Consider the following 24,048-nt stretch of genomic DNA (forward strand, 5'->3'; position numbering starts at 1 on the left):
CTCTCTCTCTCTCTCTCTCTCTCTCTCTCTCTCTCTCTCTCAACAAAATAAAAGGGAATCATTTGTTTTAATGTTACTTATCATAGTATTCATTCTCTCTAGTTAATCCCCCACCCCCACCCCATCATCACCAGAGTTTGACACCCTTTGGATAATTAGCCCAGCATTTGTGAAAATCCATCTAAACAATGACAAAACATTAATCATGAAGTCTATTGAGAGGCTTCGGAGATGGATCAGTAGATAAAGTGCTTGCTGCAAACAGGAGTACTTGCTGGGTGTGGTGGTACACACCTTTCATCCCAGCACTCGGGAAGCAGAGGCAGGTGGATCTCTGAGAGTTTGAGCCATCCTGTTCTACAAAATGAGTCCAGGACAGCCAGAGCTACACAGCCCTGTCTAAATAAATAAATAAATAAATAAATAAATAAATAAATCTCCACTGCCCATGTGAAAATCCCAGCATGGCAGCACACAGCTGTAACTGCAGCATGAAGAAGGCACAGGCAGAGACAACTGAATCCTAGGGCCTCCTGGCCACAGTCTAGGCCAAGCAATGAGATCCAGGTTCAGAGTAGGACATTTTCTTCAATAATTAATAATAATAATAATAATAGTGGCAAGGGGATCAAGTATACCTGTGGACACACACATGCATATACCACATGCCTATGTGAGCACACACACACAGAAAGAGAGAGAGAGAGAGAGAGAGAGAGAGAGAGAGAGAGAGAGAGAGAGAGAGAGGTCTATTGATCAGTGAACATAATGATCGATAGCGTATTCCAGAGTATAGTTCATTTCAGAAGAGGGAAATGTTTTGTTTCCTTGTAACAACCACCAAAATTAATTTAAAGGAGCAATCCATTCTTTATAATTTAAAATGTTTCTTAATTCAAAATGTTTCTTAAATCTTTACCCCATGCCTGGCCTATTTTAGGTATCTTTAGGGTTTGTTGATTGCTTCCTTATTTTAAAAGACAAGTAGAAACAAGTTGTTACAGAAGACAACACTTATCTGAGCTAAAATCTAAAGTTATCTGGGATCTGTATCTTCAAATCACGTTGCTACAAATCAGACTCTCCCCTGTCCTTATCAGTTATATCTATAAGCCGAGTTTAGACAATCTCGTCCACCACTGATATCACAGCATACCATGCATGTTAGTTTTATTTCTCCTAAGATCCCTCCCACTTTACACATGCTAGGGTCATTTGAAAATGTGTGACAGCAACAGTTTAGACCTAAGAGGATCCTACAGGTCTCCTTTTATTAAAACGGTTCCTTTGTCTTGAAGTAATGGGACTTACTTCAGTCAACGGCACTGCCTCTCTACATTCCTTGTTCCCTCTTCAAAGAACACATTAACATTTAGGACTTCCTAATCCATGGAATGATGCTGAATCCTCACCATCTGCTCATTGTATATCATCAATGTTGTGAGGGCAAGCTGGTCCTTCTAGACTCTCCCACCACAGACATCTCCACGCCAGACTGTGCAGAGATCCGTTCAGCTGACAGTGCATCTCTTTGGGTGTTTAACTTTCTCCTTAAAATTAATACTGAGGTATTAAAAAAAAGCGATCAGGACGCAAAACAGGAGGCATGACAAATACTGCACATGTGCACACATAAATACACACACTCAGTCACCTAGCTGTGAAAGAGCTTATTTTGCTTAGAGACCTGAGTCACATTGCATGGTTCAATTCTAGAACAAATAACTTCTGTCTTATTTGTCTTGTGCCATTGTAATTCATCACATGACACTCAGTGAGCCAAGGATAACGCAAGCATTAAGCTAATTCCTTTTCTTGACATTAGCCCCAGCTAATTCACATACGTATCATGGGACTTCGCTGAGAGTGGACCCCCATGTCAGTGACTGTGCTAAATTTTATTTCCTAACCTTCATTTGCAAACAATCCAAATCTCATGTTTTCCAGGTTCAGAGACTAGAATGTGTATTTACAGAAGGATAAGATCCTCACAGAACCTGGTGGAGTGCACTCGATATGTTGCCATCTCTCCGGTTTTAAGTTAATGCTTTGATTCCTACGTGTAAACACTAAACTCTCTCGTTTCTTTTAACTCATGAATCATCCTTGATCTCAGTGATGTGGGGCTCAGCATCGCCAAGGTCTAGGGTTCCACCCCTGCCCTGCCATGCCTGCCCTGCCCTGCCCTGCACTCAAAAAAGTATCAGCCTATTTCATTTGTATTACATTTTATTCATTTTAGGGGGCAAACATACATACAGGAGCCCAGAGGACAACCACCAGGAGTTGGTTGTCTCCCTCCACCTTATGCATCCCAATAATTGACCTCAGGTCCTCAGGCTTGGCTGTAAGAGCCTTTACCCAGGAAAGGCCATCCCAGTTCAGAAAAATGTACCTTTCCTATTGTTTTTGGTAACTTCTCAATTTTTGATTAGTTCTTTCAGAGGATTCCTATATATAGATTCCTAAAGACAGAGTTTTGCTTAGGGAACAATTATGTGAACATTCTAGTGTTTAAAAATAAAATCTTGGGTCTGGGAGATGGCTAGGTGGTTAATGGCGCTTGCTGCTCTTGCAAAGGACCAGAGATTTGCTTCCCAGCACCCACAGGGTTTGTCTCACACTTTCCTATAGCTGCAACCCCAGGGAATTCAGTGCCTTTTCTGACCTCCTTGGTTCTGGGCACTAGCACTATACACACACATGCACAGAACAACAACAAATTACCTTGCACTGGCTGGTTTTCTGTCTGTAGCTTCATTACATACTTTAGTAAATCTAATCTAAAACTCCAACCTCCAAAACTCTAGATTTTCAATATTATCTATCAGAAATTTTATTTCTCATCTTTAATACTGTAATTGTGTATTTTTAAATGATTGATGCTTAAATAACACTTCAGGTGTACAACCATAAAGAAAACATTTCCAGACTTCTCACTTAACTTTAAAAATCTAAACAGTACCAGCAAGAGATTCATACAATTGTCGTGCCTGCTTCTGCTTGGATCTTAAAAAGAAGCCTGCAGTCTCTACACTGGGTAGGCAGCTGTCATCCCACTTCAGAGAAGGCTGAGGGTTGGCGGGGTAGGACCAGACACTGTGCTTTCACACGAGGGCTTTAGTGCACAGAGCACAAGCTGAGTCATGGTGGGAAGTGGAGAGTGGCTGGCCGTGTAGTGAGTCCAGCCTCCACTGTTTCCATGCTTTTGTATCTAACTCTAGAACATAGACTGTCTGGATTTCTGCTGATGTGTAACAAACTGTCCCCAAACCAAGTGCTCATGACCACCGTGGTGTCAGTTCTCTGCTCTCGGGGTTGCCTGGGACTCGGGCTCATGGTTTGGCTGGTTTCATTTGAGGATGTTCATGCAACTTCAGTCTACGGCAGGTGGTGTTTCCATGCTCACAATTATTTCCTTTGGAAGCCGACACTCACTCGGCTGGGACCTTGAGACAATGGAGTCTTTCCTTCAGATGACACCTCAGTGTGGTCTCTCCATCAGTCTGGCTGTTGTTTCACATGACACTCTTGGGCTTAAAAGCACAAAACTGGAAACTTCAAAGCTACCTATGCCTTAATTCCAGGGTCACATGTGCTACATGCCCTGGGATAAACTGAGTCACAGCACACACTCAGGTTCAGTCTGAGAAGAAATACTCAGCCTGAGGCACTGGGGCCATCTTTAGAGATCAGCCAACTTACTTTAAGAATTAAGTTCTTCTTTCCATTAAAACACCAAATTCTCTCCACTCTTTTTCTAGTTCCTTGTGTCTTCTGTGGTTTGCCTAAACCTACAAATATCACCTTCTTATCCATCAACATGAAGAATGTCCTGCATTGGAATCCACCAGAGGGTCTACACGGAGTTGAAGTCACATACACTGTGCAATATTTCATGTAAGTTGCTTCATTTTCTTGCAGCTAGTTTATAAACACAGACTCAGACTCCTGTCAACTGGGCAAAGATAAGCTTTCTATGGTATTAAATTTCCTTTGAAAAAAAGTTCAGACATTTTCTGTTTCCTTGATATTATAGTAAATTTCAAAGCATTTGTTTTGTGGAGGCAGAAACAGTTAACGTTCAGGCAACAGCATTAGGACAAACGTACGGAAATTGAGACAATGGGACTGCAATATGATTCAGCAGGGTAAGGTACTTACCACCAAGCCTAGAGACCTGAGTTCCTATCCTGGGACCCGCATGTTGGGAGGAAAGAATTGACTCCAGCAAGTTGTGTTCTTATACATCCACATGTGCACTGTGGTATGTGCATGTGTGCAAACACAAGTGCACAGGCACACATACAAGTGAGTAATAAATGAGATGTATGCAGAGAAGAAGTTGGTTAAAGCAGTAGTCTCTGGTACACAGTCAAGGCAATCTTGAGACCTCAAAGACCTCACTGAGACCTCAAAGCTGACGGGATCATCATTCTTAGCTGAAACAGTGCAGAATTCAACGCAACGGCTCACTCCCACTAAACAACCACAAATAGACACTTTTCATGACTGTCATGACCCTTCACAGGCAAGCAAGAATGCTAAATAGATAGACAACGAACATCTCCAGAGATCAAAAGAAAAGGACACAACCCAGACCACCAACTGCGTAGCCAACAAATACCATAGAGCCAGACGTGAAACAATCACAGACTTCTAAGCAAGCCAGCACCTCTTTGCTTTAAGAACTGCCTTGTATTTATTTTAAGATTTCTTTTTCTTTATGTGTGTGTTTTTGTTGGTGTACCTGTCTGTGTGGGTGTCTGTCACATGTGTGCAGGTACCCAGGAAGGCCAGAAAGGGTGTTAGATCCTCAGGTGCTTGAGTCATAAGCAATTGTATGCCACCTGATGTAGGTGCTGGAGACCTCTGGAAGAAAAGCAAGTGTCCCTAACCACTGAGCCATCTCTCCAGCCCTTCTCTGGGTTCCTAACCACTGAGCTATCTCTCCAGGCCCACATTAGTACTACTTGAGCTCTGCGTGAAAATAACCCCACAATAATAAGTGTTAAAGTGCTAAAAGGGCTAGTCTAACACTCTAAGAAGGGTTAGTGTCTTCACCACCAGAAACTGATGAAATAGCCCCAAGGGCTGCAGTTTGGTGATGCAGGATGTCACAGGAAGGGAGCTGAAGTGAGTGGCATTCATTATGGAGGCCCAGACACAGTGCAGGGAGAGGTCTAGACTGAGAGAAATTGAGGAAGAAAAGGTGTCAGAGGATAGGTGGCAGCACAAGATGATCACGCCCTTCCAGGAGTGTCATGAGCTACAGCAGCCCCCAGGAGTCCACGAGCCAACAGGAGCAAGCACTCCAGCAGAAAGAATAACAGATTTCATTTTTTAAAAATTATTTGACAGAAGCAGAGGTTTAAAATTCTGCACAGAAAAGCCTCATTAGACTCCCACTCCTATACCTCAGGCTTTTAAATATTATTTTATTCTTTCCCAGTTCTCAGGGTTTCTTAGGTTCGGGTGGATGCCTCTGCTGGTTTCACTTGGGAGTTCTCATGCAGCTCTTAGTCAGTGACAGATGAGGTTTGCCTAATATTCAGCCAACAGGCAATTCAAAGCACAGTAAGAAATTAGGTAGCACCTACCCATAATTATTGACAGTGATAGAGGAAAGTGGCTTTCCCATAGAAAGAAGAGAAGAATTCATAGAGGAATGGTCTGGATAGTCTTATGAAATGGATAAACACCATAATCTTTTCTGCTTGCTTACTTGCTTCCTCTTGGTTTTGAGGTGATATAGCCTGAGCTAGCCTCTGACTTTCAACATAGCTGACGGTGGCTTTGAACTCCACATTCTTCTATCTACTACGCAAGAGATCAGATTATAGGCATGTACTGAAAAACAGGGTTCTATGTAGGATTTTTCTAGCTCGAATGGTGACTGTATATATGACTGTAGAGCTTCCTTGTTTTCTTGGCATCCATGAGGAATTGATTCTGGACCCCCCCACAAATGAATGAAACCTTTCTATAGGATGACACTGACTTTGCCTATAATATACATATACCCTCATATACTCTTTAAATTATATCTAGGTTATTATAATACATGCTACCAAGGTAAATAACACTGAAGGCAGCCAGACTGTAGATGTCCAGTAAAGATGCAATTCTGTCTCCAATATTTTCAATCCACAGTTGATTGAACCCACAGTGGGGAAACTGGATATAAAGGGCTGACTTGCATCATTATTTTCATAACTAACTTTTCAGTGGTCTTCAAAACTATTCCTTACTTAAAGGTTCATAAAGAACTAATATGCCTCACAGTAATGGAACACTTAAATCTTATCAATTCATTTCATCTTACCTCATGTCTTTTTATTAAGATTCAAACCAAGTAAGAATCATTGCTTTATGACAAACATGTGCATCAGGTCTGACCTGAATCAGGTCTCGCCTGATTTCTGTCTATGTAGCTGTCCAATCAGCCTTCTGTCCTTAAGTAGGATAAAACGCCATTTACCATAACCATCATTTACCCCAAATACTTCTGGTTAATGAGCTGAAGGGTAATTTATTTCTCCCCTCGTTATACTTCCTGAAATGTTTGCTAGTTCGAACTTTAGAAACTTGCTCCACATTTGCAAAACAGGATGACCATTTTTGTGCTTGGAAAATGAATTCTGACCACTAAAGGAGGGTGAAAACGTCTCCTTCTCATTATCTTGAACCCTATTCTCATTTCCAAGGATGGTCTCAGGAGCTTCGGCCATGCAGAGAGAAAGAGCTCGCCAGCATGTCCTCTCTTTTCCTTCCATTAGGTGGGGCAAAGAGCTTGCTTTCTCCTTTCAGCTTTCAGTGCTTCAGAAAGAGCTTTAACAATAACCAGAATCATAAATTGTTGAATGGGAACAAAAAAGGTATATTGTGCAACTTTTAAATGACTACTTAAAAAAGATACTTGCCCTGTAGGAGCTCTGGCATGCCTGGGTTTGCACTAGGTGGACAGGAATACAGGGCACAGTGCTGGATGAGGTCAGCCAGTCCTGGGATCATGGCCAGGTTGTGAACCTTGAGCAGGTTCCATGCTTCTATACTTTTTAGTAAGGTTTCTTTCCAGAGTGAAATTTTTAAAGCTTGAATTGTACCCACAAAATATTTTAATGTAGAAAATGGCATAACACCCAAAACATCAGCTTTGGTGCTGGCAAAAGTGATTCCAATTTTAGATAAACCTACTACTTCTGCAAACCTGACTGGATCCCTTAATCTTACTGAGTTTCAATTTCCTTCTCAGTGAAAAATGGGCAAAAAGCAATGACACCCACTTCCTGGGGCTGCTATGCAATTCAGTGAGGTGGGAAATGTAAACCTGTCGTGCTAGCCTCAGCTCATCACAAGCATTTTAGGTGTTTGTCATGCTCACTAGAAAGAGTCAGAGACCAGTGAGGACTCCACAGGACTTGTTCCACAGGAGATTAGCGTTACTGGAATATTTGTCAGCTCCTTCTATTCAAATATCAGTAACAGGAATTTTCCCCTTGGTCAGCAGTTGCATGGTAAGGAGGTGCCCTACCCTTGGCAGAGTGAGGCAGTTTAAGATGGGGAAGACAAAGGAAACAATGACAGCACGTTTCCAACTTCAAGTCAAGACCTGTTAACAGGTCAAGAAACCAACCATGAGCCCAAAGCAGGAGGATCAGGAGTTCAAGGTCATTGCCACCTACACAGTGAGCTCAAGACTAGCCTGGACCATGTTACACACACACACACACACACACCTCAAAAGATCAAGAACAAAACAATAAAATAAAGTTGAGAAGTGAACTGCTTTTGAGTAACAAAAAATATTATCTTTTATGGAAAGAAACAGAATGGAATGGACTGGTAAATAACTAAATTCACAAGGGACGGAGAAGTTTGGCTGTGATCTGGTTAATCCTGTTTCTCTGTGTTAGATAATAAGTTTCCTGAACTGAGTCAAAATGTAACTGTAGATGTAAACACAGATCCATTTTTCTTTTGATCATTGATCAGAAAGTCCCCAGGCAGTGTTGAGAATCTGCAAGAAGTTGATTAAGATCTGACTGTGTTTGTAGCGTGTTTGACAGATGTGGCACCTATGAAATGAAAGAGATTTGCTTCAGACCTCTGTTACCACATCCTTCGACAACTTTGGTAATACTCAATAATGTTGCCACATCTTCTTGTCAAGACTTGGTCTTCCTGGGACTTTTGTGATCGATGTTTTGCCACTTGACCCTTTGCTGATATTCTCAAGTCTATGATGCTCCTGAAGTTTTGATCCGAGCTTTGCTCTGGGTATCCATGACTAAACCTTCTATGAGCAATTTGTGTATTGACTCAAAAATCTCACTCCTTCCTCTTTCTTGATTATCAAGCTCCTGCATTTGGAGAACTCTTACATATCTCAAACTCAGCCCAATATTGCTGAATGTATTAGTTTACCCTCCTCCCATCCTTCCCTCCCCCAATCTCAAAAGCCCACTCTTCTTTGGTGATCTTTTTATCCTGGTAAACATTATCACATTCCACACCCTTGCCCTAAACAGAAAGAGATATTGCGTCATCTTTACCTGTGTGATCTCTTGCATGCACTCAGTCACCCGGTTCTTGTTTCTGTGGTGTCCTGGTTCATTTCACTGCCTTGCCATCATCCTTGTACATAGCACTCTTCCACCTGGATCACAGCAATGCGCACAAACTGCTCTTACTACCAACACACTGCATTCTCTGCAGACTACTGGTCAACCTTCTAAACCATTCCTTTCATCTTGTTCCCCAATAGCCCTGCTTTAATTTCTTCAGTAGGATCCAGTACAACTCTGTCTTCCCCCACTGACTTATCATTTGCCTGGATGTTTTATGCCAAGGTCTCTTTTACCTGAGAAGTGCAGAAAATATTTTCCCCTCCCCATTTTCTTTGGGATGTTGTATTTTAACAGCAACAACAACAACAAAATCAGTATGAACAATGTAGTCAGTTCAGTAGTGATGTGATTATGGTATACCCTCACATTCTACATCCTAGTAAATTTCCCTCAGACTCTTAATACTTGGTAAAGTTTTAAATTTTCTGAGAATGTCGAAGTAATTTTTCTTCCAATAAACAAAATGGTTGACTTTCCTTTAGTTTGTTTCCACCAAACTGGTCTCATATATGTATATAGTAGACTAAAGGTTTAATTACTGGAGACGGATCACACAGTATGTAAACATTTTACTGTAGTTGAAGGATGCACTATCCACACTGTCATTCTCATAAAAGCAAGGTGTTTATAGAAACTCTGACTCATGTTCCCGACAGCTAATGAAAATATCACCAACAGCAAAAGTGGATCCGATTATATCAGAATGACAGGCATCTGTGTTTTGCTGAAGACAAAGTCTTCCATTCCATTTTATATAATGACTTTTTTTTTCATTGTAAAGCATGTAAAGGACTTCATTATTAATTCATAGTTTCTTTCTTAACAGATATGGGCAGAAGAAATGGCTGAATGCCTCTAAATGCAGGAGTATCAACAGGACCTACTGTGACCTTTCTGTTGAGACCTCAGACTATGAACACCAGTTCTATGCCAAAGTGAAGGCCATTTGGGAAACCAGGTGCTCCGAATGGGCCGAGACGGAACGCTTCTATCCTTTCTTGGAAAGTGAGTAATACCATTCTCCAGCACTGCTAGGGTGGATTTCTGGTATGATATTCTGTCCTCATAGGCAACTTTTCCCAGAAGAAGGGGTCTCCTTGACTATTGTCTGTACATCAAGTTGAATAACGAGACCTGCTACTTCGTGTGACTGAACCCCAGAGTCAAATATATAGACTGATAGGTTTGGCCAAAGGACTTTTAAGGTCTCTCTCAGATTCAGAATTAAAGACAGGTGCCCATAATACCAGATTTTTATTTCATTTCATCATTTGATGGGGACTTTGCATTTAAAAAATATTTTTAGATCAGTAAATTGTTGATGTTTGCCCAGAAGTTTATATGGTGTCCTGATCACACAACTAAGTCTCTTTTCCATTAAACTTGGTATTGTGTTTTGGTTCTAGATGTAACTCAGAATTAAGACAAGAATCTTACTGTTATTTGCTTCTATAATTTTCCATTCCCTGATATGTGACTGACCCAACCATGAAGGATGCTGGCAGGGCCACCCTAATGAAATGCTTAAGGGCTGCAGAGGCCCCAGGAGGTGTTGACTTTCCCAGTGCTCTGCCAGATCAGAGGCTGGTGACCTATGCCCTCAGGTCAGTCCAGCTCCTATGTCTATTTTTCTAAAGGTCATGAGATGAGAATGCTATTTAGATTTTAAAATAGTTTTTTAATCAAAACAATATTTTTGACATGTGAAAATGATATGGACTTAAATTTCAGTGTCAGGGTTAGAGAAATGGCTCAGCTGTTAAGAGAATATGTAGTTCTTGCAGAGGACTTGGATTTGGTTGCCAGCACCCACATGGCTTACGACCACATCGAAATCCAGTTTCACAGGATCCTATACCCTCTTTGGGCCTCCCTCCGCTAGCAATGCATACAATCTGTTGCACAGACATACAGGCAGGAAAACCACCCATACAAGTATAAAAATAAATACATTTAAAAATAAATTGTAATATATAGGTATTATCTAGAAAATATTTTGTAAGTTTCAGTGTCTGTATATAAAGTTTTCCAGAACACCAACCCTGTTCACTTACTTACACTGCTGCCAATGGCTGCTTTTCCAAGGCAAACTGAGTCCTTGCAATTCATGTGCCCTGCAAAGCTGCTGGGCTTTTATGGTGAAAGGATCACCCATAAAAAGGTGGTTTTAATTCTCTGATCCCAGTAAGATTGTCCTATAGCTTTACCTCAGGGGAGGAGGGGTTCACACCTAAAGATGTTTATACCCTCTTGTCCTCTAAGCTCAAGTCAGCCCACCAGAGGTTGCCCTGACAACTGGCGAGAAGTCCATCTCTATTGCCCTGACAGCACCAGAGAAGTGGAAAAGAAATCCACAAGACCACACTGTTTCTATGCAACAGATATACCCCAATTTGAAGTACAATGTGTCTGTGTATAACACTAAGTCAAGAAGAACGGTGAGCCTGGCCCGGGATGGGGTCTATCCTCTGAGCTTCCCCTTCTGTACTTCCATGGGCATGGGTGGTCCTGGTGCTTTGGTTCTCTTTGTGAGAATGTGGCAGCCGATACTATTCAAGAGAGGTATCACACAAGATACAAGGGAAGCACTCTGTCCACAACTCATGATGTCCCTATTGGACATCTCACTTGATGAAGTTTCTATGCTTATACATCATCCATCAGACATTTTCCAGGAATTTAAATTATATATGTAATATATGTGTATGCATATGTGTGCTAAATACATAATATATATATCTGTAATATATGTATATATTGCATATGTGTTATATATTTGTAACATATGTTTATATATATCTGAGCAAAAGGAACACAGGACAAATCTAAGAAAGAACTCTATCCTGAGTTGTTATTTAGAAGTGTTCCTAAAATTGGTCCATCTCTAACTGTGTTCTGCTCAGCTAAAAATATGTTTTGAAACTGCTGGAAAAAATGAAAGCTTACAGTGATATGAAGGATCCAGCAGTATCTTTGCATTTCACTTTTCTGTGGAGCCATCCTGAGCACATCCTGGGCTCTTTGGCTCTAACCTCTCACTTTTCTGTGGAGCTTTCCTGAGCACATCCTGGACTTTTTGGCTCTAACCTCTGTCTGTGCTTCTCTGCCCCAGTGGTCCCAGTGTGTCACCAACAGCACACTGGTCCTCAGCTGGCTGGAGCCCAGCACTCTGTATTGTGTCCACGTGGAGTCCCTTGTCCCAGGGCCCCCTCGCCTCCCGATGCCTCCTCAGAAGCAGTGCATCAGTACTTTGGAAGGTAAGCTGCAAGAGAAGCTGCAAGAGAAGCTGCAAGAGATTCCAGCTAATCTGAAGAGAGAGATCTCATAAAACAGAAAAAAAAATAAGAGTTTAGATCATGTTTTAACAAATCTATGTCTATCAAAATCACATTGAAACTATGACAAAAACATCTACTTGTCTAAATGCATTGAATTATCTGGGACTCTGCCTTTGAGCTTGGTCAGTATTAAAGGCTGTCACACCACCTAGAAACTGTCACCAAGGCCCAGGAGTTCATGGCAACAATCCTTCCTAATTAACATAGCTTCCTACTTTGGGAATACAATGAAGAACTTTCATACACAGCCTCCTTATTTTTTCCAGTCATAGTCACTGTAACAACATCGGGCTTTGAGAACACCCAACAGCTCAAAGACAGGAAGCGAAGCATTGTCCTGGGAACACTTTGAAACACAGCTGCTTTGATACAAATTACAGCCACTCAAATTGCCTTCAGGCGTCCCTTGTTAGCCACAGGCAGATCTGTGATCATCACAATCCCTCTCTTACAATTGCTTCTCTCTGTCTCCATGTATTTTCTGAACAATGCTACCTCAGAACTGTAGTTTCAGATGCTTCTTTTAAGAGACCTGGAGTCTGAGCCTTATGTTAGTTTAATATGTCTGCTCTACAGTAAGAACTTCAACTTAAACCCTGAAAATGGAAAAAAAGATAGACCCTTAAGTCCCCTGTATTATCAAATGGTCTTCTCCATTATTACTCTGATTCTCCCTTCTAATAAATGCTTACAATCTTCTGCCTCATCTCCAGCTAAGAACCCGCAGTCCCAGCTCCACCCCCACCCCAGTCTCAACTGCACCCCTGCCACAACCCCACTCCCACCCCAGCCCCAGCCTCACCCCTACCCCCACCCCTACCCACTCTACTTTCCTCTTTTCTTTCAAGTTGAAACAGTCCCTAGGAAAAAGAGAGTAGTGTTGGAAACACATTTGAACAAGGAAAAGCTTTACTTCTGAGTTACTTTATCATGCTGTCTCTTTGAAAAGAAAGCATTCTCTACCATAATACAAATAAAACTCAAATACCAAGCAAGCAGGAAAGGGACATGAGCAGACTGGATTGATCAGCTTTGTGTCTGGAATTAGTACTGGGTTTCCTAACAGTTTGATCAGTGCCAAATGTTAGTAGGAGTGAATTTCCAGTGCAACTCAGTCAACTAGGTACAGATCACACAAGCTTCTTCCCAGCAAGAAGATAAAGTTTATTTCCTCACCATTGCAGAAAAGGGACAGATAAAAGTACACCATTTCTAGTGTTGAAGTTTCCCACAATATCCCACCTAGTCACTCACCAGAGAAACCTCCTAAGACACGACTTTCTTTAAAAATTAAAAAAATATTATCTCTTTAAGGATTATGCCTTGAAAATATCTCTGCTTCCTGCAGTTTCTTAACCCCCAAATGAAAATGGAACATATTGGTTCACTGAACCAAATGTGCTATCACACACCACACTAAATACCCGCTGTTGTTGTCACCAACTTCTTAGTCAGGATAACCCCTGTGTACTGGCAAGATCTGGGGCTACACTGGGACCTGAACTAAGCTGCCATCTAAAGTGGGACAGGTGCATCCCAGTGTTTGCATCAGAGGCTCATTACTGTGTAGGCAGAGAAGCACTCTCTCTGGGAACTATTGATGGGGTAGAAGAGTTCTTCAGGGAATGCCCACATTCACTATCATAATACATCTGTTTCCCATCTACAGCTGGGAGTTAGGGGGATAGAAACTACGCTATTTCATCTCTGTCTGACAGCGAGGGCATCCAACATCCACATGGATTAGAATGTTTCTGTGACACACTGCCTGACTTTATTGGTGTATAAAGAATGCTGTGGGGAGGGGATCGTGGTTTGTGTTGCATTTACATGTCTTCTTTCTTTCTTCCTTCCTTTCTTCCTTTCTTCCTTTCTTCCTCTTCTTTCTGCAGCTCTTGCAATTTTCCATGAAAACCAGATCCAAAGATTTTAAAGTCAGCTCTCATCATTGTGTAAACCAGATACACGAACTCTTAAGGGTAGGCATCAGGAGCTGGAGAAATGGTTCAGTAGTTAAAAGCGCTGATTGCTCTTCCAGAGGTCCTAAGTTCAATTCCCAGCAATCACATGGTGGCTCACAACCACCTGTAATGGGATCTGATGCCCTCTGCTGGTGTGTCTGAAGATAGCTACAGTGTATTCATATACATAAAATAAATAGATCTTAAAAACGGGGAGGGGGTAGGCATCAAACTGGGAACTCTAGAGACAACTAGCAAGTAGTTCATCCCCAAAGGCATGTGGCAGCAGAACTCCATTTTCCTTGGGCTTATCAGTCTCTTTTTCTTAAGACTGTCAGTGAGTAGATGAAACTCATCCACATTATAGAAAGCAATTTTCTTGACTCAGACTCTACTCATTAAATTGTTAATCCATCTAAAAACTGTACATCTAAAGAAATACCTAGAATAGTGTTTAGTCAAATATCTATTCCCTACACAAGCTGACATTTAAAGTTAACCAGCCCAACCTCCAGGTAGTTCACACAAGCTTCACAAGTGTGTCAGACACAGTGGTGAGAGCCTGTATCAGCTCTGTAGTCTGGTCAATGGTGAGCCAGAATTCACTGAGCCTTTTCATTATTGGACATTCTTTTAGTCACACAGCAAGATTCCTTCTCAAATTAATGATATGATATCATCTTTTAAAATTATTCTCTCTGTCTGTCTGTCTCTACCTCTCTGTCTCTCATTTTCTGTCTATCTCTATGTGTCTATTTCTGTTTCTGACTGTCTGTCTCTCTGTGTGTGTCTCTCTGTCTTTCTTTCTCTCTGTCTCTCTCTGTCTCTCTCTGTCTCTGTCTCTCTCTCTCTCTCTCTCTCTCTCTCTCTCACACACACACACACACACACACACACACACACACACATTGCTGAGTCAGTTTACTATTGTTTCTGTGTATACATATTTAGGGCTGACCACTTTAGAATAAATAAGCTACCAAGGTCTTTGTCCCTGGAGAAAACTGAATACCCCTCTCTCAGGAGCCATTGATTGTCTGTAATTCTTTATGGGTGAGGACTTGTGACATGTCCTCACCCCCATTTCCATGTCTACTGGTCTTGTTCAGGTGACCATATCTTTGAGATTTCATGGGTGTAGATCCCCTGTCATATATAGAAGACACTATTTCACAGGACACATCCTGGACCTCTGTTCTTACAATTGTCTCACCCCACTTCAAACATGTTCCCTGAGCCTTAGATATAATGATCAGTTAGTTATATGGATCTGCTGGGTTGGGAACTCCACACTCTGTTGTTTTATGAATTATGTCCAGCCATGGATTTCTGTAATGGTCTCTACTATAAAAACAAGCTTATTTGATCAGTGATGGGTGAGAGCTACACTTATCTTTGGGTATAAGGATACAAGTATGTATTTGGAGTATAACTAGAAAGTATATTGGTTTAAGAAAGTGATATTAGCAGATTCTCCTCTAGAGTCCATGACCTTACCAGCTACAGCTTGTTACCTAGGTTTACAATACCAGGCAGGAATTCCCCCTACTGAGCCAATGTTAGGCCCAATTAGATGGCTGTTGGATACTCCAGGAGGGGTAAGCCACTAATGCTCCCTTGATTATAACTTGTCACATGCTGGTCATTGTTATGGTCTGCAGGATTTATAGTAGGGTAGGGCCATTGATCGATTTTCTCTCTTGGTAGCTTATATTGTACCTTAAATACTGAGAACTGGTTCTCAGGAGAGAGGCACCTAATTCAACATCAGTTTCTCTAATGTCTACTTTTAAGGTGTGTGATATCTGCAGCAACTGGATCTTGCATTCAAGCTCTGGGAAGCAACAAAGGGCAATGGGAGTAGCCTATAGTATTTGAGGACTTTTCTGACTAATAATCAAAGGGAAGTTTCCCATGCCTGGAACTAGGATTTTGTTAAAAAAGAGTGTTACTTTTGGGTTTGAAGAGCTATGAATTACTAAGGTGACAGACCCATTTGTTTTCACATACATGAGCCAGGATGAGTTTCAAAGCCTGGCATAAAGTTTGGAATACCCAATGACTTATATATTAATGTATCCTTACTGTAAAGATTGGGGAGTGAATGTAGACAATGCCTTAAGAACTTCATTGTCAGAGAGATGACGAATTCTCAGTTTCTCAGTGTATAAATAAGAAAACTGAGCCCATGATGCAGGTGACCCACCCACAGCCTCTTGACACTGCCCAGATTTCATACCATATTTAAATCATAACTTTGCAATCCTAACCCATGATTTTTCCATAACAGTTCAAACATCAGCATGGAAGGCTAAAGTCATCTTCTGGTATGTCTTGCTCACATCTGTTATCGTGTTTCTTTTCTCCACAATTGGCTACTTGGTTTACCGTTACATCCATGTTGGCAAGGAAAAACACCCAGCAAATTTGGTGAGTACTTGTCTTGGTCCAAGACTGTCAGGACAACAGGAAGAGAGAAGAGGAGGGGTAGAACAGATAGTTTCCTAAATGAGCAGAGTGGACTTAAGCTGTTGAACTCTAAAACACATTCTGAGCCGAGAGTAGCTTGGTAGGAGAATGCTTACATAGCACGTGTGCAGTCCTGTGTGTGACCCCCTGTACCCCAAAACCAGACAAAAAGCAGTCTCTGTACTGAACTCACTCACGAGCATATAACACTAAAAGTTCCCTAAGTTTGAAATAATCTTATAAGAAGATAAGGTTGTAGAATAAACGGATAAGCTAAGTCATGATCACACTGCCTTTCTCAAAGTTCAAGCCAAAGAAAAATTAAGTCAAAGTTAATATGTGAAGGCTAAAAATAAAAATAAGTTTTGAGGACTCATGGGGTGCGAGGAATCTCTGAAACCTTTTGTGGGGATCTGTTCTCATGTTCAAGCTCGGGTATGAAAGCAAGAGATAGGACCCTTACTACAAGCAGAAAAAGTAGCAGAGCAAGGTGGGGCAGTGGACTGGCCAGAATTTCTAGCTTGTTGTACGGCCAGTCTACCATGTTCTCCATGAGGGGCTACACTGGAGAGCATCACCAGGATGTGTTGTGGGAGAACATGTTGCTGTTGTCAGAGCTTGGCTTTGGTCTACAGAAATTTCAGTAAGGTTCTGGGTTGTGACATCATGATCACCATTATGTTTTAGGTCCAACTGGACTCTTGTTCTAGAAAAATCAAGGCAACTAAGAAACCGTCTAGGAGAAAAAAGATGACAGTCCATTGTATGTTTAATATCAAACTACTCCCCTTGGGAATTACTCAAAGATGCATTCTCATATAAATGCATGTAATACATATAGCTGTTCCTGTTGATCCCATTCATACAGTTCTCTGCTATCCTGCTCCACTTAGGTGCTGGGGTTAGCTTCTTTGTGGCAAATTTTCTTGCAGGAAACTTCACACAGAGATTTGGCTGCATGTGATTTTTTTTAAAGCCTATAATTCTGTCAAACAACAGGGTGAAAGGCCCTGTTGTGCAGTGTTAAATAAAATCATGTCATTGGCAAGAAGATTGTACCCCATCACTGATGCTGCTCTATAACAGGTGCCTTCTGTGTACCCCAAAGCAGAACAAAAATCATGTCTGTGGTATTCAAGATGGAACCTAGGACCTCGCACAGGGACTGTATCCACTCCTTGGCTATGTTCTCAATTTTTTTAATCTTTTCTTTTGAGACAAGGTCTGGCTAAATTGTCCCAGCTAGCCTTTCCTCTCTTATCCCCCAGAGCAGCTGGACTATGGGGGTTGTTGTGATCATAAAAAGAGAATGAGCTATAAGAATATGTTCTATCTGGGTGTAGGGGAAGGGAGTGCCTTGGCGGGCCCATGCCAAGGCATCCTTTCCCCCTGAGAGACCAGCCACACAACAACAGTATAGTAGAGAATAGAGTTTATTTAGGGCATGGGGAGGAGAGGTAAGAGAGTAGTAGAGACAGAGAAAAGCAGAGAGAAGGAGAGAGTAGAGAAGTAGAGGCCAGCCATGGTCATGTGGAGCAAGTGGGGAAGAGAATGGGGAGAGAGGGGAAGCAAGGGGACAAGAGGTAAGAGAGAGGCAAGAGTAAGAGAGTAAGGAGAGAGAGGAGGGGCCAAGTAGTCCCTTTTATAGTGAGCCAGGTCTACCAGAACTGTAAGGAGGAGCATAGCTGGATACCTCCAGGTAACTGCTGGGATGGAGTCCAGGCAGAATACCAACAGGGGTCTTACCAATTTTCTTCATTCTTGGGCATCTCTGACATGATTTAGATGTTTTAAAATATCCCATAAACTAGCAGATGAGACACAAGCTCTGGGGGGTAGGGGTACTGGTTAGTTCATATTGTTGTTCCACCTATAGGGTTGCAGACCCCTTCAGCTCCTTAGGTACTTTCTCTAGCCCCTTCATTAGGGGCCCTGTGTTCCATCCAATAGATGACTATGAGCATCCACTTCTGTCAATGGGAGGAGAGGCCCTTGGTCTTGCGAAGATTATATGCCCCAGTACAAGGGAATGCCAGGGCCAGGAAGCAGGAGTAGGTGGGTTGGGGAGCAGGATAGGGTGGGGAGAGTATAGGGGATTTTTAGGAGAGGAAACTAGGAAAGGGGATACCATTCGAAATGTAAATGAAGAAAATATCTAATAAAAAGATAAGAAATACATATTTTTTTTAAACTAGCAGATGAATTTCCTCTTTTTGTTGTTGTTGTTGTTGTTTTGTTTTTGTTTGTTTATTTGTTTGTTGTTTTTTATCTTATTATATTTTTGGAGTTTTTTCTAGCACAGTTTGAAGACTACAACCTTGTATCCATTTCTTTTTCTGGTGTTGTGATAGAGTAACTTAACTAAATCCATTTATGAGACAAGGGGCTGGTTTCCTGTTTCCACTCACAGTTTCAGGTTACAGCCCACCATAGTGGGGGCTGGGGTGGAGGTAAGGGTGGTAGGAGCCTAAAGCAAAGTATCACAGAGAGCAATGAATTAATGCCCCCAAGGCCCAGCCTGGGAAGACTCTTCCCATATTCAAAGTGTGCCTCCCTACCTCCCTTGGTTTAATTAAGAAAATCTCTCACAAGCATGCCCACAGTTCAACCTCATCTAGGCATAAAGAGGCCCTCATTGAATTTCTCCTCTGGTGACTCTATTTGTGTCAATGTAACAATAGAAACTATCCTATTCCCTTTCCCATGTCCATTGTTATGCCTGTGTTCATTTTGTGTCCACAGTATATCCAGGAAAGTCGTCCAGGCAGCCTCAGCCTAATAACAATTGGAAACTTAATGGACTATCTCTACTCTTATAGGAAGCTTTCTCTCCGTGCCAAACATAACCCCATCACTGGTTGGTTAGAAACTGTTGCACATTATCTAGTGACACTAGAAGTTGGTAGCTGTTAGTAATGTCTTTCTAAAGTGAAAATTTGAAGCTCATTCTCTTCTCTCTGCAGGTACTGATTTATAGAAATGAAATTGGCACAAGAGTCTTTGAACCTACTGAAACAATCACACTTAATTTTATTACCTTCAGTATGTTGGATGATTCTAAAATTTCTCCAAAGGATATGAATTTACTGGACAAAAGCAGTGATGACATCAGCGTTAATGACCCTGAGCACAATGAGGGCTGGGAGCCGCACTGGGAGGAGGTGGAGGGGCAACATTTAGGATGCTCTTCGCATTTGATGGATGTTGTCTGTGGTGCTGAGCAGAGAGACAGAGACACCTCCCTAACCCAGCATGGGTGGCTTAACAGCACCATCCCCACAGGAGAGACAGACACTGAGCCTCAATACAAAGTCCTAAGTGACTTCTACGGGGAGGGTGAAATCCAACTGTCCTGTGGGCCGGAAGAGGTGGCCAGAACAGAGAAAATATCTAAGCCACTGGCGACTTCAGCAAACTTGGACCCACAGCTTGAAGACCTACATCACCTGGGTCAGGAGCATACTGTCTCCGAGGATGGGCCAGAGGAAGAGCCATCTATAACAGTAGTGGATTGGGACCCCCAAACTGGCAGACTGTGTATCCCTTCCTTACCTATCTTTGGCCGTGATCCTGAGAACTATGGGCATTATGAGAGAGACCAGATCTTAGAGGGTGGCCTTTTGTCTAGACTCTATGAGAACCAGGCACCTGACAAGTCAGAGGAAGAAAATGAAAACTGTCTCACACAGTTTATGGAGGAATGGGGGTTACATGTACAAATGGAAAGCTAGCACCAGCCTTTCTGTTGACTGCCAACAAATGAAGGAACTATCCCAGGGGGTGAACAGTGTTCCGATTATCAGTGTCAGTAATGAGACTGTTCTCTCTGTTCATGAACTTTGTCAGCCCTGCCTCATCCATGTGGTTGGCTTCCATCCAACCTTCTTCCCAATCCAGAGAGTCCTAGAGGAACTTTCTGAAATGCAGAGCCCTGAGCTTTGTTGTAGACAGAGTAAGATTTGCAGGTTGGATGGGGACTTTATACAGAAGAGCTCACCATGATCCCAGTTTATTATTTTCTAACAGTTATTTTCTGAATTTTTACTGTATATATATATAATATTTCAAATAATATTTCAAAATATTTCATAAAAATCATTTATTTTATAAAACCCTTTTCTAGAACTTATTGATTGTTGGCATACATTTTTTGCAACTTACTTTTAATAAGGGTTCAACCTCTGCTCTAGCCCACCATCCAGCAGAGGTAGTGGAAGAGAAAAGTTATTAGGATATGGGGGAAGTGAACCTGTTCAGCTATAGTTCTTTGGGGCGAGCTCAGTCTTCTTGGTCTCAGCAGTTCAGTCCCAGAGCAAACACCAAATATGACTCAGCAGCTGCAGCACAGTCCTCTAGGCAGGCAGACACCACACACTAACCAGCAGCTACAGTCCAGTCCTCTCAGAAGACAGACACCAGACACAAACCAGCATCTGTAGTTCAATCCTGAAGAAACCACAAGGCTTGTCAACTGGCCCAAGTCCTTGGAAGGGGCAAGGGTCCACAGGAACCTTACAAGGTGTTCTTGGGTGAGTTTCTCCCAATGGCAGTGTTACCACAAGTGGAGTTCTTAGCAATGCTATGTAAGGTGAACCAATATATGTGTGTCATTATTGAATAATAGAGAGGTGAAGCAAACCAAACCAATATTCCTCTCCTACTGTCTGTGGGCTAATATTTATATTCCTTCATCATATGTCCTTTGACATCTCTGCTATAGCAAGGCATCCTGTCACGTGTGTCTGCTTCAGGAAAACATTTTTTTTCACCTGTTTGCTTTAATAAGATATCCTTTCAAATGTGTGCCCCAGCAAAACATCATTTGACATAACTGGTCTTCTAAACAAACCAGAAGTTTCCTCTTCAGTTGATCATGAGGATATTAGGACACTTAAAAATATGCCAGTGCCACTGAATGGATGGAGTGGTTTACATGTAAAGGGCAACACATTGTTCAGATGTGACAGTGAGTGTTAGAGTTAGTCAGTCAGGCATAGTCCTTCAGGTTTCACAGTCATGCTTTTCTCTTTTGTATGAGGCAGTGTTTATCATTTTTTGAGCAGTTTTGGAGTATGAGCTTAAGTGGCTATTCTTTTGTAGTCAGGAATATGCCCTGTCAGTAATTTAGTGGGGGCTTTCTTGACTAAAAATAACTTGTCATGTTTTATAATAGACCACCATGTTTATTGGGGGAGGTATATTGCTAGAAATATGTTAAGTAACTGTAAACTAAGGAATGTCCCGCAGCTGAAGTGTTGAATTAATAACTATTCTGCAGGGACAGGCAACACTGCAAAGTCTCTTAAGAAAATGTATGAATGAATACTGCCTCCATATAATAGTAAAATAAGTAGTAAGTGGACACGGGGCATAGAAAAGAAGCAAGTTAAATGAATACGTAAGGAAGGGTTTATTAAAGTTTGACACCATTTACTGTGGGAACTGAAGTACGTCATAAAGCAACACCTTCCTAGTAATTCCAGTAACTACTCCCACCCTCACCAGCATTTAATGGAATTCTATTTTTTTTTTCAGAAACTTTCTTTTTTTTTAATTTTTAATATTTTTATTACATATTTTCCTCAATTACATTTCCAATGCTATCCCAAAAGTCCCCCATAGAGCCCCCCACTTCCCTACCCACCCATTCCCATTCTATATCACACCACATTAAACATGACAGACTATAAAGTTGAACTATTGTAAAAGGATAGATGTTCCAATGTTTTAGACCTACAGAAACAACAGCGTTTTATGCATTTGTGTAATTATGAACTCAATCCACAGAGACTCTTTCAGGAAGACAGATAACCATTCTATTCCCTTAGTCATGGTTTGGCAGAAGCAGACAGCTCTGGTAAGAGAGATGGATTCTGGGGTCATGGTCTTTTGAAATTATTCACAAATCCAAACAGTTTCTGATTTAATGGTTTAATTTAGACCATAATGTTATTAATCAGAGTGTTCTGTTCTATTTGGTCTTTGTAGAAATGAATCTGGTGGCTTGGAAGAACAGATTTATGATACTAACTGGAAATGAAATTCAGGAGTAGGAGAGTATAGGTTGTTTTTAAGAGCAAAGAGGAAAATAATTAATAGTTTGGCTTATTAATTTTATTCACAAAATATTTATTTATTTCTGTGGTGCCTAGTATGTCCTTTGATATCCTTATCTGTGAAATACAAAAGAAAAACTTTCTTATCATTGTTATAAGGGTGAAAAGACCTAGACAATAGGGAACACTTAGAACAGGGCAGGGCAGGGCTGTGTGGTAGGGCATGGCTATGTGGTAGGGCATGGCTGTGTAGTAGGGTATGGCTGGTGGTAGGGCATGGCTGTATGGTAGGGCATGGCTGTGTGGTAGGGCATGGCTGGTAGTAGGGCATAGCTTATGGTAGGGCATGGCTGTGTGGCAGGGCATGGCTGTGTGGCATCATCTTTATTCTCTGCTGATTTATGTTCTTAGCATCGAAGACGGAAGCCATCTTGGTGTAGGAGAATGATGCAGAGGTATGCTTTGCCTAACTCTGTTTTTCTCACCTGAAAGTACAATAGTAATTTGCTTCCTACTCCATGCCTTTGCTGAAATCTTTCTGTGTTGAACCACATTTTCTGCCTTTGTGAAGAGGATTCTAATTCTGGGTTGTCTTTCCGTCTCTTGTCACTCTAAGCACATCTGAAGTATTCAGCATTTCAGTATCTTGCAACATGTGAACATACACATAGAGGGGAACAGAGACAGAGAGACAGATACAGAGAAACAAGAGTTCCTGACTTAAAAAGGATTCAGTTTAGATTTTTCAACTTTCTCATGGGATGAACGGTATATAGATTCTATAGAGATTGTATACCTCCTATATTGAGAGTTTATTGCTCTCTTGTCTAGTGGTATGGGTTGTCACTGTTCCTGTTAATGTTGGGAAGTAACAGGGAGTCACAGTTCACAGTCAGCCCCGCAGTCATAAAGGGGAAACATCTTTATGGTGGACTGAGTTGCTGTGTTAGCTAGTTATTGATGCTAAACTTCGAGTGAGTGTCTCCTCAGGTGCATATGTTTAAAAAAATGGTCTCCAGGGTTGTGCTATTAAAGGGGACTATGGGCCTCAAGATGTTGGGGCTTAGTAGGAGGGGCTTTGATCATTGGAACTATGCCCTTGAAGGGACTTGTAAGACCTAGGCCCATGGGTTCTCTTGTGCACTTTTGACCTAGTATGCTACCCTTAAAGAGGCCCAGATCCAAGAGGTTGTCCAGTTTTTAACTCAAACCCCAGAATTGTGAACCAAAGATCAACATTACTCCGTGAGTAGCCTGTGCCAAGAATGTTATTATGAGGATGTGAAAGTATTACAGTATATTAAATTATTTTCAAGTTATATGTTCAATCTGTAATGGATTAATTAGTTAAATAATATTCATACAATCAAACAAGTCTTATAGGAGAAAATCACCACTCAGATGTGGGAGGTGACTGTCATGTGTCCTTTCTTCTGTGGGCAGGCCCCGCCATCTTCTCTACAATCCTCATGGGAGTCTATCCCAGAAGACCAAGTGTAGCTGTGAAGTGTCAGAGTTGTTGACCAATGCTATTAATCTTATCCTTAGTCACCACTCAAGCCCAGGGATTTATGTGTTGCTTCTACATTAGATT

At 41.5% G+C, this 24,048-nt stretch overlaps 1 protein-coding gene across 2 annotated transcripts in view; it reads left to right on the forward strand.

Annotated features, from left to right (window-relative positions):
* The window catches only part of Il20ra (interleukin 20 receptor subunit alpha), a 40,266-nt gene extending 19,756 nt beyond the window's left edge, over window positions 1–20,510 (forward strand). Inside the window, exons 2-7 of one of the 2 annotated variants that reach the window (XM_021174991.2) lie at window positions 3,765–3,900; window positions 9,457–9,635; window positions 10,893–11,068; window positions 11,743–11,887; window positions 16,220–16,359; window positions 19,362–20,510. In XM_021174991.2, the coding sequence (XP_021030650.1) occupies window positions 3,765–3,900; window positions 9,457–9,635; window positions 10,893–11,068; window positions 11,743–11,887; window positions 16,220–16,359; window positions 19,362–20,129 (1,544 nt within the window). In that variant the 3' untranslated portion in view covers window positions 20,130–20,510. Of the gene's footprint in view, window positions 1–3,764; window positions 3,901–9,456; window positions 9,636–10,892; window positions 11,069–11,742; window positions 11,888–16,219; window positions 16,360–19,361 lie in introns of those variants that run through there. The other variant, XM_021174992.2, reaches the window with a different exon arrangement.
* The last annotated feature ends 3,538 nt before the right edge of the window (window positions 20,511–24,048 follow it).

The sequence above is a fragment of the Mus caroli genome, chromosome 10 (genome assembly GCF_900094665.2).
Source record: "Mus caroli chromosome 10, CAROLI_EIJ_v1.1, whole genome shotgun sequence".
NCBI classification, from domain to species: Eukaryota; Metazoa; Chordata; class Mammalia; order Rodentia; family Muridae; genus Mus; species Mus caroli.